The following is a 24,017-nucleotide window of genomic DNA, read 5'->3' as shown; positions in this document are numbered from 1 at the left end:
CCCCACACAAATGGCCAGCTAAATGCACTTCTTTTAATGCACACTTAACAATGTTCTTACAGGAAATGTATTCATTTTTATTTTATTTATTATTATTATAATATATATATTTGTATTTGTATACCGCCCTCCTCTGAGGCTCAGGGCGGTTCACATGGAACATAAACAATACATGGAGTTTGTTTCTTCCATGACGTGACATGTAAGCAGACCGTAACAATGGGCGTTTGTTTGAATTGAACCCAAGAGATTGCACTTAGTTACCTTTTGAGAGAAAATAGCTTCTAGAAAATATGTTTGTTTTTTTAACATTCTGGGTGACGCTACCAAAAAAAGGAAGCCTTCAATATACAGTGTTTGTATCATGTGCAGTTAATATCTGCACACAACATACCTATAGAAAGTTGCATACATATTGTAAGTCCCTCCTAGCATGCATTTGTCTCCTTATTGGGCGGATATACAGAACAATTAACCTTGTTCTTTATTTATTGGATTTTTATCCCGCCACTCTTTGGAGACTCATGACGGGTTACCCAAAGGATAGAATTAGACCACATCCCTGATACTAAAACCCATAAAACCCCGTATAAAATGGTGGCATAATCCCCAAACCGCCTACAATTTACAATCAAACCACCGCAGGTACAGGATTGCAGAGTGCAACTGTGTAATAGCACTTTACCTGAAGTGCAATGCCATGCAGATGCAGCCAAGATCACAATCCCGTTAACCCACACATGTGTCTTCTCTGCTCCAGCAGTGGTCCTCAAGCCATCATCTGGGAGTGGAACGGTGTCCTGGCACTTTCCCTGGACTCCCGCTCCCACTGCTCCAAACTATTCAAAAAGTCTAGCTTGACTCTTAAATTTTGTCCTCACCTGTTCCCAGGAGTGGGCATATCTCCTTGCTGCCATCTTTTTGGCAAGCACTGTGTAGGCACCCTTAGTCAGGGAGTGGGTGCTTGTCATCAGTTTAGGAAGGCTCTTGGAGATCCTCACGAGCTCCAGCAATGCCTCCACCTCCGCCCATTGCCTAAAAACACCCTTTCTAAACAAAGCCATGTTGTTTGCGCAATGAAGAACTTAATACTCATCCCTCCCTCTCATTTTGAAAAATGTATCAAAGTTCTCACCCAAAAGAATGTGCCATGTGAAATTGAGTGCGGGAGCTGATGCATGCAGCCTCGCAAACTGACCCTGACTAGCAGCTGACGGCGCCGCTCCTGACCTTGCCTGCCTTGCCGGTGGAGAATGGAGCTTGCTCACCGCTGTCAGGGCCCGCCACCAGCTTGCCCGACTCACCACTAGCTGATCACGGAGCCTCCTGCCCAGCCCTGGCCTCCCCACAGCCCCTACTGCTCTGCCCCTTCTTGCCGTCACTTGCTGAGAGGCCCGCAATCTGCTGGCCGCCTTGCCCAAGCTAGGTCTGGCCCTGTAGTCCTGCCCGCCTGCTCCAGCTCTCCTGCGCCCTCAAAGAAGACCTGCTGCTACCGCCTATTGCACTCCTCTATGCAATGGCCCTCAAAGCTAGTTTGTACAATAAAATCAAGAATAAACATATCAAGAATATACATTTACCTGGTCTACGCTTCCTTGGAGAACATTGTTTCATAGGTACATATGATGCTAAAGACCAACTATGTACCTTCTTTCACAAGTGCTGAAGGAAAGGCAGTCAGACTGGCCAACCTTGAGCAATGGAAGCCATTCATTGTCCCCCATTTGGTTCCTATTGTCATTGGGATCATCATCTGTGGAGACCACCCTTCCTGTGCTCAGGGGCCTCGAGCAGATACTGGACACAGTCCAAGATTGCACAGTGCCGTCCTCATGTCTCATAAGCAGAAAGACCCTCTGGAGAAGATTGGGAGCCAAGTTGGGTACGCCATCATTTGGTCACGGCCTGTTTGAGAAGTGGAGTTCTTCCAGCAAAGTTACTAATTAATTATAAAGAACAGAAGCATATATTCTTCTCAAAGCGCTCTTAAAAGGTTAGGGAGACAAAAAATTTTCCTCAATAGCTTTTGTCCATCAATATACCTATTCTGTTTTTAATAATGGATTCTACCAACTTGCCGGTTTCAATATTAGGCTGACCGGCCAGTAATTTCCTGTGTTTCCCCTCTGGAACCTTCTTTGAAGGGATTGTCGTAGACATGCATACTAGCCAAAGTTCAAGCATAGTCCAGGTCAAATGCTGAAAGCCTCAAACGAGCACCAGCAACCAAATCTTTAGGGCAGGGCAAAAGACGAAATCCAGAAACACGAGCCAAGGTCAAAACAGGGACAGGGCAAAAGACGAAATCCAGAAACACGAGCCAAGGTCAAAATGGACATCAAACCGAGGATTGCAGTCAGCAGTACTGGAGCTCAGACACAACATTGCTGCCTTGATACACCTCTGTATCTGGCACCTTTTCCAACCAGAGTTCCGCTTGCTGGTGCCAATGTCTTATAACTGGGTTGGGTCTCAGCCTTGCTCCAGTAAGTAGTCTGTTGGAGCTGAGACAAGCTTGATCTTGAGCTGCCAGCCTGGTGCTTTACCTCCACACCTGCAAGTTGACACTCAGCCTTCTCCTTAGCTGCTCCCAGGGCTCAAGAAGTAAGGGGGGGTGAGTCATTTGGTGCTGGGATTCATTTGGTGCTGGGCCTGAGTCTACCTGCACTTTATTTCTGAATCTCATCCTGCGGCATCTCTGGGAGGGTCAGGTTCTGAACCGGCAGGTACAGCCTCAGGTTTCCGGTTGGGTCCTGCTTCTACTGCTGTATCTGAAGAACAAGGAGGGGAGAGATGTTATGTGGAACAGAAAACAAAAAACCTAACTGTGCAAGCTAGGACCTGAAAGGTTGGATGTTTGGGCAATTTAGACTACAGGTTACTAAATTATATAAATAATAACTAGATAGAAAGCCCGCTCCAGTCAGGAATGCAATAGGCGCCAGCAGTGACCCCCACGCGGTGGCACGGTACCTGGGCACTGTGTTCACTGCGGGTGGGTTGGTGGCCCTGAGAAATAGGTGCAACCTTGTTTTCATCTTGGTGACTTCTGTGCAGTCCCACATGGGAGATGAACAAGATCACTCACCGTTGGAGGTGGGTGTGCATTAGGGAATCGAGGATTGTTTGGATTACCGCTTTCCCCACTATTGTCTCCCTTGCAGATTCTGTGTTGAGGGAGTAATGGCGCATGAGTGTGCCTGGTGTGGGCCAGGTTGCAGCCTTGCTTATGTCTATTTTTTTTAAAAAGGCTGGATAGCTCCAGCCTTTATTAAGTTTAAGAAATGAAATAAAGAAAAAAGAAATGATTATAATTCCATGACAAGTCAGTTTACCCTACTAATTTATTAATACTTATTAATACATATATATCTATCTAGCGAGATATTGTGAGAAGTACCCCCCAGCGTTCTTCAAATTCCTCCGCAGCTGACAGCGTGCGGGAAAAGTACAGAATTGGGGCCTCCCACTCATCAGCTAGGCAATGACTCAGCATCACCCCCACCCCATGTGGGGAAGCATCGCAAGCTAGGACCAGGGGCAATGTTTCATCATAATGGTGAAGAACACTCTCAGATGATAGTAGCCCTTTTACTGCCGTGAAAGACTGGGTGTGGTGGGGAGCCCAAGCCCACATGGCGTGCTTATCCTGCAGCCTGTGCAGGGGTTCTGCCACAGCAGCCTTGTTAGGGAGAAATGAATGGTAAAAGTTGAGGAGCCCCAAGAATGCTTGGAGCTCCTCTTTTGAATGGGGAGCAGGGGCCTCCTAGATTGCTCTCAACTTATCAGGGGTCGGGTGAATGCCCTTTGCATCTATTAGGAACCCCAGGAACTCCACCTGGGGAACCCCAAATGCGCACTTCTCCCTTTTGACCCGTAGCCCTGCCTTTTCAAACCTGTGTACAACCTCGGCCAACTAATCCAATAGTTGGGACTCGGTCGCCCCCATCACCAGAACATCATCGAAATATGGAATCACCCCCTGGGATCCCCTTTAAGATGTCTTCGATTAATTGCTGAAAAATGGCCCCACTTCCGGCAGGCACTGCACTTCTTTAAACCGGCATGTATTTTGGGCATGAAGGCCCCCACAGCTGGCACAATGTAGCGAGCTGTCACCAGCCCGGCGAGGCTCCCCCTCTGCTGGCACGCTGCAAGGTGGAGCCAGCCCCGGACGGACACAGTGGACCTCCTCCCCCGGAATGTCATCCGGCAAGCCCCCCAAGCTCACCGGACTCCTGGCCAACCAAACTGCGCATGTGCTGGCCACAGCGACCTCACATGCCAAAGCCTCATCCACTGCATCCTCGAACGTCGGGGCCTGGCGCACAAAGAACTTCCGCTGTCTGGCCTCGTCTTTGAGGCCGCAGACTAGGCGGTCCTCAGTCTCCTCCAAATCTCAGAAATTGCAATGATGTGCCAGCCGCCGTAGTTCGGCCACATACACTACAATGCTTTTGCTGACCTTCTGGCCCCACGTTCTTCGATGACTGGGGGGCAAAGTGGTTGGTCAACACTGCCAAAATGTCCGCAATCGGTGTCACCACCAACAACACTGATGACATGAGAGCCTTGGCCAGCTCGTACGTGGCTGGGCTACAGACGCTGAAGAAGAATGCTGGTGACAGGGGAGCCTTGGCTAGCTCGTACTTGGCCGGGCCACAGACGCTGAAGAAGAACGCTGGTGACACGGGAGCCTTGGCTAGCTCGTACTTGGCCAGGCCACAGACACTGAAGAAGAACGCTGGTGACAGGAGAGCTTTGGCCAGCTCGTACGTGGCCGGGCCACAGACGCTGAAGAAGAATGCTGGTGACAGGGGAGCCTTGGCTAACTCGTACTTGGCCGGGCCACAGACGCTGAAGAAGAACGCTGGTGACAGGAGAGCTTTGGCCAGCTCGTACTTGGCCGGGCCACAGACGCTGAAGAAGAACGCTGGTGACAGGGGAGCCTTGGCAAGCTCGTACGTGGCCGGGCCACAGACGCTGAAGAAGAACGCTGGTGACAGGAGAGCCTTGGCCAGCTCGTACTTGGCCGGGCCACAGACGCTGAAGAAGAATGCTGGTGACAGGGGAGCCTTGGCTAGCTCGTACGTGGCCGGGCCACAGACGCTGAAGAAGAACGCTGGTGACAGGAGAGCCTTGGCTAGCTCGTACGTGGCCGGGCCACAGACGCTGAAGAAGAACGCTGGTGACAGGAGAGCCTTGGCCAGCTCGTACGTGGCCGGGCCACAGACGCTTGAAGAAGACAGCCCCGCTTTCTGTTGTATTCAGCATAAAACTCAAAACGCTCCACGTAGCTCTCCCACCTTCCAGGGTCAGCCACGTCAAACTCCTCGATATGGCCCTGTGTCGCCATGGCAGCAGCACCCAGATGCAGGTGAGTAAAGACGCGCAGGCCCCCGACCTCGCCGCCAATATTAAATATTCAGACTGGAGCCGCTTGAGTTTAGCATGTCTTTTTATTAACTAGCTCAGGCAACAACTGGCAAAAAACCAACTGCCACTTTCCATATAACAAAGTAACTCCTGAACATTCTTAAAGGGACCTGCAGCCCCTACAATACATTACAAATCCTTTAACAAGACGCCTGCATAACATCGTTCTCTGCCATAAAGGTAAAGGTATCCCCTGTGCAAGCACCGAGTCATGTCTGACCCTTCGGGTGACGCCCTCTAGCGTTTTCATGGCAGACTCAATACGGGGTGGTTTGCCAGTGCCTTCCCCAGTCATCACCGTTTACCCCACAGCAGCAAGCTGGGTACTCATTTTACCGACCTCGGAAGGCTGGAAGGCTGAGTCGACCTTGAGCCGGCTGCTGAGATCGAACTCCCAGCCTCATGGGCAGAGCTTTCAGACTGCATGTCAGCTGCCTTACCACCCTGCGCCACAAGAAGGTCTAGTAAGCCACAGAAGGAAGTAAAATCTTAAAAAGTGAACTAATGTCTGTTCAAATTTCTGGATTTGTTCCGTCCTAGTCTGGCCTGTAACAGAATCTGCAAAGCCCTATTCATGAAGGTCACCAAGCCCGGAAGCTGGCAGTTCGCACCCAGTTTTGGGTCTGGAGATGTCCCATTTGCAGCAATTGAGGTGAGTGGGAGGTGTGGTTTCTCTTTCGGCCAGTGATTTTCTTCTGGTTTGGACTTCCCTTGCTTGCTTCCCTTGTCAGGCACAGAAGCGACACTTTGCTATTTGTGGCTCTTTTGGGGTTTTTTTGTAAGTAATAGGCAGGCAGCTGTGCTAGATGTGAGAAGAAGAGGGCATTTTCCAAATGGCAAGAAGGAATGTGGGGTTACGCCTTTGTGCTAGGCACAAGTACTGCTTTTCTCCACTGTTGTATGGGGTGGTCTCACCAAGTTGTACTTGCAACTAGCTGGGGAGGGTAGATTTCGCAAGAGTCATTCAATCACCTCTCTGCAACTTCCCAGTACTTAATTTTTTTTTTTTAAGTTATAGCTTCTTTGAGATGCGTCCTGTGCTGGCTAAAGAGCTTTATCCCAGACCAGGGGTAGTCAAACTGCGGCCCTCCAGATGTCCATGGACTACAATTCCCAGGAGCCCCCTGCCAGCATTCGCTGGCAGGGGCTCCTGGGAATTGTAGTCCATGGACATCTGGAGGGCCGCAGTTTGACTACCCCTGGTCTAGGGTGCTCAGAGGTGGCACATTTTCATTTCATGCCATTCTTTCTAGTTTCTTTTGGGCTTGCCTGCTGAAGGTCAGGGTATCTGTTCCACTCAGGATCAGAGAATCATAGAATTGGAGGGTTCCTCCGGGTCATCTAGTCCAACCCCATGCAGGATGCAGGACTACCTGCCCACTCATGCCCCATGCCCAGTTAGTTCCACTGCCTCCCAGTTAGTTCCACTGATCAGGAAGTTCGTTCCACTGACCTCAGGGGGGCTTGGTTCTGCAGTCAGGTTCCCCTTTGAAAGCATCCAGCCATCTTGTCTTACCACAAGGTCAAGGCAAAACTCCAATCCCCACCTCAAGGCTTGGCCAGGAAGTGTATCTTAAGCAAAAGTAAGCAGGAGTCTTGTGGACTTGTAAAAGCTAGCTCATTTATTGTGGCGCAGAGCTCCTCCAGAGACACAATGCGCCTATATTTTCAGTCTGCAAATTTCTCTGCATTTATTTGGGATCCAAGTCGATGCATGTAGAAACATCACAGCCCAGCAGGAGGAGCCAAGAGCGCAGGAGAAGCTGAACTTCATCCTTTCCTTTTCTCCCCCCACCCGGAAATGGCTTTTTGGATACCCCACCTCTTCCCTCTCTGTTTAAGCAGTGCCTTGGAGACTGGGCTTCTTTGAAGTTGCTGCTATGGAAGAGTTGCCTCCGGCACTGAATAAGAGGGAAGATGTCCGGCCGGTGAGGGAGCCCCTGAAATGTTGCAAAACCCTGTTTTGCTGCGGGAGAAATCTTTATTGTGCTGGCATTACAAAATGAGCCTAGCCAGGCTTGCAGCTTGGGGCAGGATGTCATTTAAACATCACCTCCTTTAGCACTTCAGGGATTTTTCTGGGGAATTTTCCTTAGGCACGGAACTACTCTGAGCAGAATTGGAAACGCTGCGGCAACTTCTGTTTTGTGTGTGTGTGTGTGTGTGAGAGGGGGTGATTCTGCAGAGTTGAGGATGAAAATGCACAGGCAGGGACTGGTATGTGAACGCTTGATTCCCCCATGAGGGTCAGTTTGCAAGCCGCAGAGGATATTTTGCAGTGCCCAGTGTGTTTCTCTAGTTGCTTGCATGTGGGACACTTTTTAATTGGATTTTTAAGTTCTCCAAGATTCTGTGAAGGTTCAAGGGGATGGCAGGTTGCAGTGGATGAGCGATAGGGTTGTGAATGTCCTGCATAGTGCAGGGGGTTGGACTAGACGACCCAGGAGGTCCCTTTCCACTCAGGATTACATTTTTTAGGAATTCAAATAAAAGGCCCTTAGGATAGCAAGAAAGAGTATGCTGCTTCATGTTTGTAATTACTTCTTTCTGATTTCTACCCTATTATCGGACATCACCAGAATATATGCTAAAAATCTCTTCTGGATCCCTGTAGCAGTTAAGAGTGTTAGACTCTAATCTGGAGAATGGGTTTGGGTTTGCTCCTAAACATGAAACCTACTAGGTGACTTTGGTCCAGACAAAGTTCTCTCAGCTCCACCTGGACAAAGGTGTCTGTTGGGGGGAAGAGGGAGCCGTTCGTTGTAAGCCATTCTGAGACTCCTTAAGGTAGAGCAAAATAGGGTATAAAAACCAACTCTTCTTTTGAAGGCATTGAGCAATAGGTTTTATGCACAGTTTAGATTGGAAAGTTTCAGATACTGTTGAAACCGGACTTTAAAATTTTTCTCTTAAGTCTGATGCGATTAGGTGAGAAAAGAAGTTTTATTATTGCTCGATTTATATATCACCCCTCTCGGAGATCTATACAAAAGTCTTTCTAAAAACTATTCTGTGACAGAAGACTATGGGCCATTTCGCACCGGGATCTTTGTTGCAAATTGGTCACTGAACGAAAAATCGCCATTTAAAATAGTGGAATTCGTCGTTATGCATACCTGCCTTTGTAGTGGAATCCAGTTGCGTTTTGTAGCGTTTCCCGCAGCTTCCGGTCTCGGCAGAAAAGGAAGCGCTATTTCCAAGCTCGTCCCGCCCCTGGCCGCCAAGCAGCCAATGGGCAGCCTTTAGCATGCTCCCAAACAGCCCCTTTCCCTTTAAGAAAGGTTTTTTTTAAAAAAAAAACAGACCCATTGTAACAAATCTGTGTAGATTCGTTGCAACGGAGAGACCCATCCAGCTGCCTAATGTGAGCTGTCGTTTGATCGTATGATCGTTGCCACGCTGCCTCGAGTGATAAAAAAAAAATCCCCCCCCCCCTCTCACGGGCCTGATTTTCGGCTGAATTAATGTGTAAAAAATAAAGGGACTTTATTTCAGCAAACGGGCTTTTATGTGGTTTGTGCTTAGTGACTAAAGGTGAAGGACTGAAGCCAGGGAAGCCTCTAAACAGAAAGAGGCTCGCTGGTGCGTTTATCCCCGCTCGCTCGGAGAAAAAAAAATGGCGATCGCTTCGCCGGAAGTTTGGAGGACAGGCTCAGGAGGAGGGACTTTGAAGAAACTGCAACAATGTTAACGCACAGGTCTTTATCGCTAGTGTTGCAGATTGTATGCAAGAGTGTAGCGCTTTCCGGAGGGTGAATCCACTTTTTGGGATTCCCCTGAAAGCGCTACAACGAAGCGCTTTTTGCTGATCGGTTTCAGGAGTGTTGCAGATTGTCTACGACGTCGTGCGTTATGGCAAATCAATAGCGTTTCCAATTGGCAACCATTGTGCGATTTTGAAACCGTGCAAAAAGCCCCTAATAATTCCCCCCCCCCCAAATCTGGCTCACAGCTGAAACAATACAAAATCAAGGGAGGAATATTAACGTCAATGAAAACAATTCAAGCCAATGACACAATCAGTCAAAAGCACCATGTTTATCAATATCCTTGATATATCCTAAATATTTAAGAACTAGTCCAAAAAAAGCAAGCTGGCTCCTAAAGTATATAAACTGAACAAAGCATTCTAAAATTCTGTCGCCAGTTACAAACTACAGCAGATTTCGATGAAAACACTGCTAGCCCCTTAAACAGATGTAACACTTCCAACTAATCCTGGGCATTGGAAGTTTATTTTTAATACTGGATGGATTAGCAAGGATCACCGACAGTACAGGAAATTGCTTTAGGTTGCCCAGAATCGTGGTTGAGACATGGGCAAGAAGCAAGTGGTAAGCCTGCTTTCTTCACAAGTTTCCCTTTTTTTTAAGTGCAAAGTTTTTTTGTCTGATTTTTGGAAGCGAGTTTGCTTTCCTTTAATATACTTGGATGTAAAGTCCGATCCTTAGACTGTCTTGCCGGGAGAGAGCTAGCTACTTCCTCGGCTATCCTTTAGTTAGCCCAGTAAAAAGAAATACTTTTCTGTTGCAAAACTAGCCTTCAAAATGTTAACGCTTTCATGATTCGTTTGAGAAGTGAGTGATGGTTGTAAATAGTCTGTCAAGTGCTCACGCTAAGGACGGGCTGACAACATTATTGAATTAATAACATATCTGGGCTTTTGTTTCAGTGTCCGCCTCGTGTTCTTCCACCAGTACCAAGGTAAGACCGACTGATTTACTGGAAAACTTCACAAGCCAAAGTGGACTAGGGGAAGCAGGGAAATTTTTGACATCTAAGGACTTACCATCTTTGGATAACCTGGGGGGGGGAACACACTTTTATCTCATCCACGTGAGAGTTCTAACATTTCTGGCTGCCGTTTGTTCCAAAATTAATATTCTTCCTTTCTTTCTTAATTTTTTCACCTTGATTGGAAACATCTTTGATCAGCAGTGGAAACCAGGGTGAGTTTATTCCCTGTCTTATAGTTCATTTGTAATTTAATAGGCTGCCTTTTATTTTGCTTAAAACAGCTAATCAGAGGGACAAAGTCTTTTTATTATTTTAGTGTTCTTCTGACTCGATGGTCTTGAAAAGATTTAGCTCCAACCCTCTTAAAGGCACTGCGGGTATATATTTAGCAACTGCTAAGGTCAGTTTCCAGTCCTCGTCTACGAGTAAAAACGGGACAGTTCTTGGAGATAATAAATTCACATAACCTATTAAGAGGGAGGACACATCTTTTAAATCTCACCAGCTTTCACTGTTCAATAAAATACTTGCTAGGGACTTGAGCTGACCACATCTACATTTACAAATTCGGTCCAAGTACAATCTGCCTGTAAATCAGCCTTCTGGTATGACTGAGAGAAAAGAATTTAACCGTGTGAGCTTGAATGCTCTTTTATAATGAGGGATCATCAGGAATTTGGAATAGCACCAGGGAACTCAAAAGAATGCTAGTGCTTGAGCATACATGCTGTGCTCTCAGTAAGGTGCTGGTAATATTACCAAGAAAGCCATACTAAAATACCTTTCAGAAGTAGCTTGAATTTTTAAATTTTCTGTCTCCAGACATCCATGGTGTGACATTCTGCTCTAATTCAGCACTAATAATGTTTTAATGTTAAACTATCTTAATGTTTTCCTCTGTGACTGTTCCCATTGGAATGGAGAGACAGCGTGGAATGTTTGAACTAAGTAAATAAATAAGAGGGCATCTTTAACTGCATTCTGAGTGATACTTGAAAACAAGCCTCCTGTTCATTTTTTTTAACTTAGATTCCTACCCTCTCCCTTATGCAAAAGCCCAGTTGATGGCAGAAGTGAATTTCTTCATGGGATGCAAACTTGTTTTTCCCCCCCTTTTTTACTCTAGATGAAATTCCTCTTCGTCGTTCCAAAAGAAAAAAGATTAAAGGGACAAACTCATTAGGTAAGAGAGTGACTTGGTCAACAGCTATGCAAGGAAATAAGAACGATGCAATAGCAGATGCAGCATTTGAGGTCAAAACATAGTAGATGACATAGCCATTCCGTGATTCTTCCGCGCCATGTTAGCTGGCCTGGACTGTATTATGCCTCCGCCTCCTTTGAGAGCCAGCATGGTTAAGAGCTGTGGACTCTAATCTGGTGAGCCGGGTTTGATTCTCCACTCCTCCTCCATGTACAGCCAGCTGGATGACCTTGGGCCAGTCACAGTTCTCTCTGAGCTCTCTCAGCTTCACCTACCTCACAGGGTGTCTGTTGCAAGCAGGGGAAGGATAGGCAGTTGGGTAGTAAAAAGTGGGGTACAGAAAACCCAGCTCTTCTTTGTCTTTGCGTGTGGACTCAAAATAATTGTCTAGCTAACCAGTAGTCTAAATTCATAGAATAGTTGGAAGGGACCTCCTGGGTCATCTAGTCCAACCCCCCCGCACTGTGCAGGACACTCACAACCCTATCACTCATCCACTATAGCCTGCCACCCCCTTGAACCTTCGCAGAATCAGCCTCTGTTTAAAAATTTCCAAAGATGGAGAACCCACCACCTCCCAAGGAAGCCTGTTCCACTGAGAAACCACTCTAACTGTCAGGAACTTCTTCCGGATGTTTAGACAGAATTTCTTTTGAATTAATTTCATCCCATTGGTTCTGGTCCCTCCCTCTGGGGCAAGAGAGAACAACTCTGCTCCATCCTCTACGTGGCACCTTTTAAATACTTTAAGATGGTTATTAGATCCCCTCTCAGTCGTCTCCTCTCCAGGCTAAACAGACCAAGCTCCCCCAACCTTTCCTCCTACGTCTTGGTCTCCAAACCCCTCACCATCTTTGTTGCCCTCCTCTGGACACGTTCCAGTTTGCCTACTTCCCTTTTGAACTGGGGTGTCCAAAACTGAACCCAGGACTCCAAGTGAGGCCGAACCAGAGCAGAAGAAAGCGGTACCATCTCCTCCCGTGACCCTTGTAGTCCCTTCACTGTGAAGCAGTAGCAGCTGGCAGAGGATTGAAGTAATCACTTAATCACTTAATTTACAGAGAAGCAGCAGAGTACCGTGGACTCGTGCTTGGACCGTCCAACCAATCGCTAGGAATGAGCCGTGTGCAGAATTTACCCTGGTACCTCAATCAACCACTTGGCTGTGGTGCGAGGTTATTCTTTTGATTCTGCTCTTTCAGAGAGTATCGTTCCTGCCGCCGTTTGCCGTCCGTTTGAAAGCATCGGCCCTCTGTCATCCAAGGAGCAGGATGCTGCCCCTCAGAGGAAACGCAAGAAGAAGAAGATGCCTCTGGGTAGGTGGATGTTTGCAGAACAGAATTCAAGTGGATGATACACTGTGCAATTACTATTATTGCTATTATTGAATTTATTAGCCGCCACTCCCAAAGAGCTTGTGGCGGTTTACAAAAAGTCTGGCTAAAAACCCATCAAAACCCCTTTAAAATGGACACTCACAACATCAAAACACAACAGCAAACATAGCAGAACCCTCAACCTCCCCCCCCCCCTGTAGAGTGGTTAGAGGGTGGTCAGAATGGGGGCAGGCCAACAAGAGAATCCAGTTACTTGGGAAGGTTCACAACCTATGGAAAGTCCAGAGTTACTGCGGGAAGCAGAAGGATGGACACAGAAACACATCTAGGGGGTGGAAGCTGGGGTATATGCCCTAGGTGCCTCATGGGAGGCACAGTAAGGAGTGATCTGAGCTCTGTCAGCTACTTCAGGGTTCCAGCCCCCTGCCCCTTGTGTCACCAAGCCCCGCCCCTTACACCATGTGACAAAATAGCCAGGTGCATGTTTCTTTCTAATAAGCCCCTGATGTTTTCTTCCCATAGAAATTGGTTTACAGCTGTAGTGTATGGTCTCCTGTATGTTCAAAAGTCTGCAGTTTTTGGCCTGAGAAGTCTCTGGTGGTTTTTCGGGGACATGAAGAATGATTTACCAAGTGATTTCTTTGCAAGAAATCTTGAGCATCTTCTTCCCAACGCCTCCCTTATTGTCTTCTATGCACCAGGCCAAAACATTTCTTTTAATTAGAGGCTTTATCTTCTCAGCTGATTTATTCTCCGTTCTTTGCCCCCCATTCCTTTTACGGATAGTTCTTTGCAGCTTTTAGGTCCCTGCGCTTGTTTTAAGGACCTGTTTGTTTTTCTGTTGATAACATATCATGTTAACTGCACTCCTTTGAGCAGTGTTCAGGATAGGTGGCATCAGAATCTAAATAAAGTAAATTCGGGACTTAATGGAATATTGGCAGCTTTATGCTTGCAGTAAACAGGAAGAGCTCTCAAATTAGGGCTAGTGGTTGCATCCCTAAATATATCCAAGATAACTATTAGATCAGGAATGGCCAAACTGTGGCTCTCCAGATGTCCATGGACTACAATTCCCATGAGTCCTGGGGCTCATGGGAATTGTAGTCCATGGACATCTGGAGAGCCACAGTTTGGCCACCCCAGAATTCGATGTTGGAATTCCAGAAGAAATGCTCTCTTCCCTATGCTGTGCTGTTCCCTTATGCAGAGACCCTCTCCCTGGTTTGCCCCGCAGTTTATCTTTTCCTGTTTTGAAACATTCAGAATTGGAGGCTTCCTTCACCAAACAGTACGGAAACGGCTTGGAGCCCGAGCCGGTCGAAGATAACCTAACTCGTAAACCTCGGAAAAAAGTCAAGTAAGACTTTGCAGTTTGGTTCACCTGTCCCCTCCCCAATATTTTGTGACCGAGTCTTATTATTGCTCGTTGACACTCTTGCATCGGGGTAACCGTTCCAGTCCTCCATTATTCATTTGCTCTTAGAAGATAATGGCATTTTGGCATGCCACTGAATTTCAGCACAGTGTGGCCAACTCCATAACATTCAGCTATTCCCCCAGTTGGGAGTGGTTTAAGGCAGGGCTAGTCAACCTGTGGTCCTCCAGATGTTCATGGACTACAATTCCCATGAGCCCCTGCCAGCATACGCTGGCAGGGGCTCATGGGAATTGTAGTCCACGAACGTCTGGAGGACCACAGGTTGACTAACCCTGGTTTAAGGATTTGCGGGGTCTGTAGCAGCAGAGCCAGTAAAAGGATTTGCAAGGCCATGGATGAGAACGATTGGGACTCTTGTGGCGCAGAGTGGTAAGGCAGCCGTCTGAAAGCTTTGCCCATGGGGCTGGGAGTTCAATCCCAGCAGCCGGCTCAAGGTTGACTCAGCCTTCCATCCTTCCGAGGTCGGTAAAATGAGCACCCAGCTTGCAAGATTTGCAAGGCCATGGATGAGAACGATTGGGACTCTTGTGGCGCAGAGTGGTAAGGCAGCCGTCTGAAAGCTCTGCCCATGAGGTTGGGAGTTCAATCCCAGCAGCCGGCTCAAGGTTGACTCAGCCTTCCATCCTTCTGAGGTCGGTAAAATGAGCACCCAGCTTGCAAGATTTGCAAGGCCATGGATGAGAACGATTGGGGCAGGAGCAGCCAGACTGGGGGTGGAGGGGCCCCCACCCGTGTAAAGGGGTGTCACACTGAGTGTCCTTGAAGAAGGGAAAGGTGGATGGACAGAGGCTATGGCCCAGATCCATGGGGAAAGGCACCTTGTGGGGCCCCTGAAACTGTGGGGCCCATTGCATGTGCTACGTGGATAGAACGGCACTGCCCCCAGTCCCGAAGTGGACAATAGCCACTGTCTTTTTCTTTCATCCCAGTAGGAAAACTCGGCCTATGGAAAGTGCCAACGAATTAGGTGTAGAGGAAGAGGACATCATTGAAGAGGAGCAAGTCAAAACTCACGAGCAGCTCCCTGTGTTTTCGGCGCCAGTCTGTGCCAGCCAGCCAGTTAGTAAGGTCTTTGTTGAAAAAAATCGTAAGTAACTTCTTAGAGTTTCAGTGTCACAGCATGTAGAAGGTATATTTTTAAGGGAAGGATTATGCTATTAAAGATTCGTTTAGACAGATCACCCTTTGGAACAAGTTAAGATTTTGGAATTCTTAGACTAGGTCTGTTTTTCTTACCTGTTTTTGAGCCAGGAACCCAAAGGTTCCCGAATTCTGTTCAGGTTGGGTTCTGGTTTCCTTTTATGGTTTTGCATTGACCTGTTTTTGAGAGCCTGTGGGATGTAGCGGTTAAGAGTGGCAGCCTCTAATCTAGAGAACCAGGTTTGATTCCCCACTCCTCCGCATGTCGCCAACTTGGGCCAGTCACAGTTCTCTTAAAGCTCTCTCAGCCTCACCTCCCTCACAGGATGTCTGTTGTGGGGAGAGGAAAGGGAAGGCAATTCGAAGCCGCTTTGAGACTCCTTTGGGTAGTGAAAAGCCGGAGTATCAAAACCCAGCTTTTCTCTTCTTCAAGTTCCATTGGGGGTTAACAAGTAAATGAGCGTAAGAATTTATACTTAGTATGGTAATGATGGGAGTGGTCCTCTAAAGAAATGTAGTGAAATGAGCTCTTGCCATAGCAAAATGTCTCTTGGTAAAATCCATATCCAGTAATACAGAGGCAGCCAAACTGTGGCTGTCCTGGTGTCCATGGACTATGATTCCCATGAGCCCATGCTGTGTTGGCAGGGGATCATGAGAATTGTAGTCCATGGACAACTGGAGAGCCAGTTTGGCCACTCCTGCAGTAACAGGTAGCCCTATACACACTTTCGGGTTGCCAATCTCCAGGTAATGATTGCAGATCTCTTAGGATTACAAATATTCTCCAAACAACAGATGAGTTACTGTGGAGAGAATGGGTGTTTTGGAGGGTGGCATTATACACAGATGAGCTCCTTTCTGAGGCAGTGCCCCCACATTTCCTGGCAGCTCCTACACTGGCGTTGCCAACCCTGACGTGCTTTTTATGGGCAAGGTAGTAACAGAGCCTCCTGCTTCTTTCACTAGGGCGTTTCCAGGCAGCTGACCGCAATGATTTGGTCAAAACCACTGAAAACCTTGACCTGTTCTTGGACATGAAGGCTTCTTGGACCACCAAAGATGTGGCACTTTCAGTTCACCGTGGTTTTAGGTATGAGATCAGTCCCCCTGGGACAGGTTGTTTAAGTGGATGAAATGCCCCTGTGGTTCCTTTTCCTGAGACTACCATTATTTATCTTTCCCTGATCTGATGGGCTAACTTTGTAAGACAGCCAGCTTGGTGTAGTGGTTAGGAGTGCAAACTTCTAATCTGGCCAGGTGGGTTGGATTTCCCGCTCCCCCACATGCAGCCAGCTGGGTGACCTTGGGCTCACCACAGCACTGATAAAGCTGTTCCGTGCAGTAATATCAGGGCTCTCTCAGCCCCACCTACCTCACAGGGTGTCTGTTGTGGGGAGAGGAAAGGGAAGGCGAATGGAAGCCGCTTTGAGACTGTTTAAGATAGAGAAAAGTGGAGTACACCAACCTCCTCTGTCGTCTTCTCTGAAACATTTAGAATCCTACAATCATAGAGTTGGAAGGGACCTCCTGGGCCATCTAGTCCAGCTCCCTGCACTGTGCAGGGCACTCACAACCCTCTCGCTCATCCACTCTCACCTGCCACCCCCTTGAGCCTTCACATGCCAGTTTTAAACTTTATCTGTCTTTTTGTCCGTTTAGGGTGGTGGGACTTTTCAGTAACGGCTTCCTTGCTGGCTATGCTGTCTGGAACATCATTGTGATTTATGCCTTGGGAGGAAGTCAGCTGTCCGCGGCCTCAAACTTGCTGGAACAATATAAGACATTGGCTTACCCTGCTCAGAGTCTCCTTTACCTCCTTCTTACCATTTGCACAGTTTCAGCTTTTGACCGGTATGGTTTTCATACATTTCCCTCACTTTTATGGTGAAGGTTATGGTTTCTTTCCAAAGTCGTCTAGACCAGGGGTAGTCAGCCTGTGGTCCTCCAGATGTCCATGGACTACAATTCTCACGAGCCCCTGCCAGCGAATCCTAGCAGGGACTCATGGGAATTGTAGTCCATGGACATCTGGAGGGCCACAGGCTGACTACCCCTGGTCTAGACAGTCAATATATATTCAGTTTGCCCTCCAAAGTACTAATAGTTTATCAATGGGCCCTGACCTGGGTAGCCCAGGCTAGCTGGATCCCAGGATTGGTCCTGGATAGAATTTGGATGGGAGACCTTCAAGGAATACCAGGGATGGCACACATTAAGTGAGCAATGGCAGACTCTCTCTGATTACTTCTAGCCTTGAAAACCCCAGGAGTCATTGTAAGTCAGCTGTGACTTGACAACAAAAAACAACCCCCCCCCAAAAAAAATCCTGATGGTTGTATTAAGTATTTTCCATAGTGTTTCAAAGTGTGTAGCCTTAAACCATAAAAAGACAACTGGAAGTATGATCTTTAGAGCCTCTTGTGGGGGATAGATTCCATCAAAGCAAACAGAGCTCTTAACTGAGGTCTGGTGAAGGCAGCTATTGCCATGTGTTGGCGTGAGAGAGAAATCCCTCCACGTGTTGGGAAAACTTAGATGGGCACGGTGGAACAGGGCCTGCAGGTCAGAGCAGGACTGTTTTGTCACATTTTACGTACCTTCTGCCGGCACCTGTACCTCTATGCAATGGAGAAAGGAGAGGCCCTTTGGGAAATTGTGCAAATACTTATGCCCCAGGTATGATCATCAGACACTGAGTACTCCTTCCCAAAGGCGGAAAATGCAACTTGCTAGAGGACAGTAGGGTTTATCTACTCATCCAGCCATAGTGTTTGCATTCTAACCCTGCTTCTTGTCCCAGACTCCCTCCCAGCCTCTTTTCTTTGTGCAAACGACACGTCTGAAGCCGAGGCACTTCTTTTCCTTTCCCCTGAATGCATAAAATAATTTGTGCAATCTTTTTTGAGTTTTTCTCAGAGCCCCTTAACGCCGTGTTTTGCCTTCAGCACTGTGTGCATAGCAGCCTGAATAGCCCGGCTTGTTTTCGGAGATTAGGAGCTAAGTAGGGTTGGCCATGCTCTGGCCCGTTCTTGGATGGGAGACCACCAAGGAAGATGGGGGTGGCTTTGCAGAGGAAAGTCCAGACATCATCTCTTGACTGGTTGGGGTCACCATGAGTTGGTTGCACATTCTTCTGTACTGGTGTGCATAATTTAGGCAGCTCTGCCCAGTAGCAGATAATTCTTGAGTCAGATAAAAGGGAGATTCTCTGATTGCAAACCTTTTAGCACAAGGCCAAGGGAGATTCCGGGAGGCCAAGGCCCGTCCGTAATGCTAATCTGGCAAGCCTTTGTGAGAATCATCTCTCTTTCTGCCCTCTCCCCTTCCCACTGAACTCAGAAGGAATTTGCCACTGGCTTGCTGATTACCAGGATGAAACAAACTGCTCTGCTTGACGTGATTTTGTTAGGCTGAGTTGTAAATGGGCCATTTCTTATCCCCCTTCAGGATCAACTTGGCTAAAATATCAATAGCCAGCCAAGGCTTCCTGACCCTGAACCCAGCAGCGGTCGCCTCTTTCTGTGAGTATTGCGGCAGAGCCTGGTACTTAAATGCTCCAGAAAATGGCCAGGGGATGTCTGGGATGGTGTATTCGTTGCCGACTTCAAGGAGGGCTTCTTTAAAATGTGCTTATCATGGCGCCTGCGAAAGCCAGCAGCTTTTATCCTGATTCTGTGAAGGCTTAAGGGGGTGGCAGGTGACAGTGGATGAGCAATAGGGTGGTGAGTGTCCTGCATAGTGCAGGGGGGTGGACTAGAGGGCCCAGGAGGTCCCTTCCAACTCTGTCTCCTGCTTGGTGAAATGAGCTCCCAGAAGGGCTAAGGGTCTTGTTTGGAGCTATTGCAGTTCTGCAGGGACTGCAAGATGGAGCTGTTCCACCAAGCGTTTGGTTTAGACCAGGACAGGAAAGATCTATGTGGTCCCTCCTCTATCCATCTATTTAAACATCTACATGAGGCTTGGGATGGGGTCTGTGGAGTTGGGTTGGGATTGTTTGATGAGGACTAGTTTGAGATAAAAGGGTTTTTAAAAATCATTTTTGTTTGTTTTATTGGTTTTACTTGTAAACTGCCATGAGCTGGCCAGTCCAAGAGTGGCGGTTAACAAATCCATTAAAACCCCAATCAATGGAAGACACGGGTGACATGTTGAAGTGACAATGTACATATGAAAAGTCAATGTATAGTACTGATTCCACCAATTCCCCCCTCCCCCACCGCAGTGTATTTTGTAGCTCTCATCCTGTCACTGAGCCAGCAAATGACGGGCGACAGAATCAACCTGTACACGCCACCTTCGGAAAACAGCAGCCTCTGGTAGGCCTTCCTTCCTTCTCAAGAGATCAAGTGCCAAGCAGTTAAAAGAAACCAATTGTTGCCTGATCATGAGGTCCTGTATTGTTGTAAGGCCTGTCCCCCTCCTTGAACTGCTCCACTGGTCACTTTGGGAGACAAACATCTCCATTATTGTCCTCTTGCAAGCGGCATTAAAGGTAAAGGTGTGCAAGCACCGAGTCATGTCTGACCCTTGGGGTGACGCCCTCTAGCGTTTTCATGGCAGACTCAATACGGGGTGGTTTGCCAGGGCCTTCCCCAGTCATGACCGTTTACCCCCCAGCAAGCTGGGTACTCATTTGACCGACCTCGGAAGGATGGAAGGCTGAGTCCACCTTGAGCCGGCTGCTGGGATTGAACTCCCAGCCTCATGGGCAGAGCTTTCAGACGGCTGCCTTACCACTCTGCGCCACAAGAGGCTCACTACAAGCGGCATTCTATATCAGTAAAAAGGCTATATCGGCTGGATTTTTTTTTTTTAATTCCCCCATGTTCAGTGCCATGCCTTTCCCAGTCTCTGATTTGAGAAATTCGGCATGTCATGTACCTATTTGTCCCTTCAGATTCAGTCCTGACTTGGACGACTCAGGCTAATCTGATCTCCTCCGATCTCAAAAGTTAGGCAGGCTTGGCCCTGCTTTGTTCTTGGAGGGGGGACCATCAAAGGAAACCTAGGCTTGTTATGTGGAGCAATGCAATGAGAGAGCCAGCTTGGTGTAGTGGTTAGGAGTGCGGACTTCTAATCTGGGAAGGGTAGAACAAGCAGTGGGTCTTGGCCAGTCTAATGTCTTGGCCTGCGACCTGGGGGGTGGGGGGGATGCCAGACTTTTGATCCCTGGTACTCATTGTGCCCAGCCTCAACCAAATGCCTGCGAACCCTTGAAGGTGATAATGGGCCAGTAGGCTGCTAAACCCAATAAGGCACACCTGCAAGGTGGGACCTGTTAGTCACTGCATCTGTTAACTCTTGAGGGGGAGAATCGGGGTGCTTTGGTTCACAGACTCCCACTTTCCCCATTATTGGGGTAATTCTGTGTTTCAGTGCCTACAACCATCAAGTCTTGGCTTATCTTTCAGTTCTTCAGCCAGTTTGGTGTAGTGGTTAGGAGTGCGGACTTCTAATCTGGCATGCCGGGTTCGATTCTGCACTCCCCCACATGCAGCCAGCTGGGTGACCTTGGGCTCGCCATGGCACTGATAAAGCTCTTATGTTCTGTTTGAGCAGTGATATCAGTGCTCTCTCAGCCTCACCCACCCCACACGGTGTCTGTTGTGGGGAGAGGAATGGGAAGGGCAATTGTAAGCCGCTTTGAGCCTCCTTCGGGTAGGGAAAAGCGGCATATAAGAACCAATTCTTCTTCTTCTGTATGTTTCTTTTCAGGATCTCAGGTACAGAGGAAGAGATTCTTCAGCCCTGGATTGTGGTCAATCTAGTCATAGCGCTCCTTGTTGGAGTCTGTTGGCTGTTCTTGTCCTATAAGCCTCAGCTGGATCACAGTGAAGGTATGGAACGGGATGCCGTCTTATGATCCTCACACTGCCTTGAGTCTACTACTGGTTGGCCTTGGGCCAAGGGTCCTTGCCTAGTGTGAATTGCTGAAAAACATGCCAGACTGGAAAGCCTCTTAATGAAGAACAAGTCACAGCAAGAACACGTCACAGGGAACTCATGTTCATCTAAAAACCTGGGCAAAGAACAGAGGGTTACAGAGGGTTACATACATCATGCCTACCTCATAAAGGTGGCTCTGATGTGTCGACCAGTGCAATAATGCCACCTTCAAAGTTATCTCCATGCCCACCCTGAGTCTCCAGACTAGTCTTATCTCTGAAGTGGTGGGTGGTGGTGCTCAACAGCCAGGGTCGTTTTCTGGGTTGCAGTGACAAAATAGGCTGGATGTAGATGAAGGCTGCCCTGGATAGGCCAAGCTCGCGTGTTCTATCAGATTTTAGAAGCTCAGTAGGATCAGCCCTAGTTAGTACTTGAATGGGAGACCATTAAGAATGTCCAAGGATGCTACGAAGAGGCAGGCAATGGCAAAACCACCTCTGAATGGGTCTTTCCTTGAACACACCCTAAGGGGTTACCACAAAAGTCCAGTGGTACAGAGAAGACAGTGAGATGCTGAAATAGAGAGCAGAGTGGAATAATTTAGGGAAGAAGTAACAGTGAAGCATGAGTGAGTGGCAGGTGGAAGACCCTGTATGCGATTGTAAGGATTTCATTCTCTCAAAAAGTGAGTTTTCTTGATGGGAGAGGAGGTGGGGGGCAGAGCACAGATTCCTGTATTTTCTGGTGGGAGACACCCTTCTTTCTCTGCGCCAGTGCTTTTCTTGCCTGAAAGTCCAGGAATCATTGAGGTGTTCTTCACTGCTCTTGCGCTAACTTTTACCTCGGTTTTATTAATTTCTCCAACTGGTATCTCACTTTTCTTTCCCTTACGTTTTTTTTAAAGAGCTTCATAGTTGTTCACTAACAATTGTAGCTTTAAACAACCTTGCACTGAGAGCCAGCATGGTGCAGTGGTTAAGTGTCCTTTTGTCAGGTGAGTTGGGGTTTGATTCCCAACATGAAGCCAGCTGGGTGACCTTGGGCCAGTTGCAGTTCTTAGAGCTGCTTTTTTATGGAGCAGGTCTCTTAGAGCTCTCTCAGCCTCACCTTCCTCACATGGTGTCTGTTGTGGGGAGAGGGAGGGAAATGTGTTTGTAATCCAAGTTGGGACTCCTTCAGGTAGGGAAAAGTGAGGTATGAAAACCCAGCTCTTCTCTTTTTTTCTTCCCTTGTAGAAGTGTTTAATGCTGAAATCGAAGACTACCCGGCAGTAGATAAAGAAGCCCAAGTCTCTTAACAATAAGGAAGTACTTCAAAAACGAAAGCTAAAATGGCTGAACTTTGTCTATTTATACCTGTATGTAATTTTCTGTATTGAATGTATTTTCATGTTGTATACTTCACACTGATATTATAATGACACTATTTTCCCCCCGCAGTTTTTATTAAACGGTAAGACAGTGTTGCAGTTTATTTCTGTGTGAATCTTCAGAAATGACTCCATGAAAATGTGTTTGGCTAATATCAGTTCTGATAGATCTAAATAAGTAGAAATAGGAAAGTCAAAAGAACAGGACCATGTCTGTGGCAGGATTAATCTTTAATAGTCACCATTATGAAGTTTATGTTTTCTAATACCCAGCTACCTGTATAGCATTTCTCTTTGGTTATGTTTACTTTAAAGCTAAAACAGATATTCTTTGTAAAGAAAACTGTAAATCACAGTTTTAGTGCCAGTTTGTCTAGAATGCAGACTTACAGTTTACTATGTGTTTACTTTGTCAAAGGGTATTGACATTAATGTGCTAGCTTACGAAGTACAGGTTCTACAAATGGATTCATAAATCCATTTGGACAGGACCGTAAATCAACTTTTAATACATTCCATGCAGATAAATGCCACATATAGATTTCAGTGGATTGTATGAATACGGTTTTGGATCAGGGCCAATATCTGTTTAATAAGGTTGCAAATCTAAAGGCACTTTCTTAGGAGTAAGCCCTGTTGAATAACATGGGGTGTACATCTGAGTAGTTCTTCTTAGGATTGTGCTCTAATTATATGCCAATTTAGTTTGTTGAGTGGTTTCCCCCCAATATGGTGCCTTTATATAAGGAGTTTTATAAAAATCAAGAGCTAGGTATAAGCAAATCTGTGAAACTTTCCTCATGGTAACTTTCCTATTGTTATTTTTTGAAATTCATAATTTTTTAAAATGCACTTTTTAAATACATTTCTTGTACAACAAACTTTTCTGCAAATAAAATGTTACTATTTTGCTTAACTTGACTGGTTATTTTTTAAGAATATGATTGTGCAGTTCTTAGAAAAGCAGGAGGCTTTAAAAAACTATTTTAAAAAAATTCTATATATCCAAATTTGTTGTCTGGGTTGATCTTAGATTATGATATCATTGAGCACTGTGTTATATGAGAAATTTATGTTGGGGAAATAAGACTCACATTTGTGCAGGGATATTTATTTGCAACTGCTGTGGTGCTGTTACCCTATTTTTTTATGTAGAACTAAATTAGCTAGAACTATTTTTCCAAGGGATATCCAAAGGCAAGGGGACACATGGTGTCAAACTTTTTGTGTTTTAACCCCACTATTGGTTGTTGTTTCTCTCTAATATAGAATCCTAGAGTTGGAAGGGTCCATCCAGGCCATCTAGTCCAACCCCCTGCTCAATGCAGGATCAGCCTTAAGCATCCAGGATAAGATTTATGTCCAGCCGCTGCTTTAAGAGTGAGGCAGCCAAATCCTGTGCTGAACAACCCTGACAGTGATTTTTTTTTTGCTCATATCTAGCTGGTACAATTCTTGTTGTTG

General features: G+C 46.9%; 1 protein-coding gene across 2 annotated transcripts; it reads left to right on the top strand.

Moving 5' to 3' along the window:
- The first annotated feature begins 5,277 nt into the window (after positions 1–5,277).
- Positions 5,278–23,469, top strand: TMEM237 (transmembrane protein 237). 2 transcript variants are annotated; one of them, XM_077301102.1, is made up of 14 exons: positions 5,278–5,377; positions 5,977–6,088; positions 10,109–10,140; positions 10,372–10,385; positions 11,300–11,356; positions 12,580–12,693; positions 13,981–14,074; positions 15,088–15,242; positions 16,265–16,388; positions 16,958–17,149; positions 18,746–18,819; positions 19,521–19,614; positions 21,014–21,135; positions 22,420–23,469. In XM_077301102.1, exons 1-14 carry the CDS (start codon positions 5,355–5,357, stop codon positions 22,479–22,481), a joined length of 1,269 nt encoding a protein of 422 aa, XP_077157217.1. In that variant the 5' UTR covers positions 5,278–5,354; the 3' UTR covers positions 22,482–23,469. The 2 variants fall into 2 exon arrangements, with proteins under 2 accessions (XP_077157217.1, XP_077157218.1); XM_077301103.1 differs by lacking the exons at positions 5,278–5,377; positions 5,977–6,088 and adding an exon at positions 7,193–7,364.
- The last annotated feature ends 548 nt before the right edge of the window (positions 23,470–24,017 follow it).

Source organism: Paroedura picta, chromosome 10, assembly GCF_049243985.1.
Source record: "Paroedura picta isolate Pp20150507F chromosome 10, Ppicta_v3.0, whole genome shotgun sequence".
NCBI classification, from domain to species: Eukaryota; Metazoa; Chordata; class Lepidosauria; order Squamata; family Gekkonidae; genus Paroedura; species Paroedura picta.
Note: the sequence above shows the minus strand (reverse complement) of the source record. Positions and strands in the feature narration are given on the sequence as shown.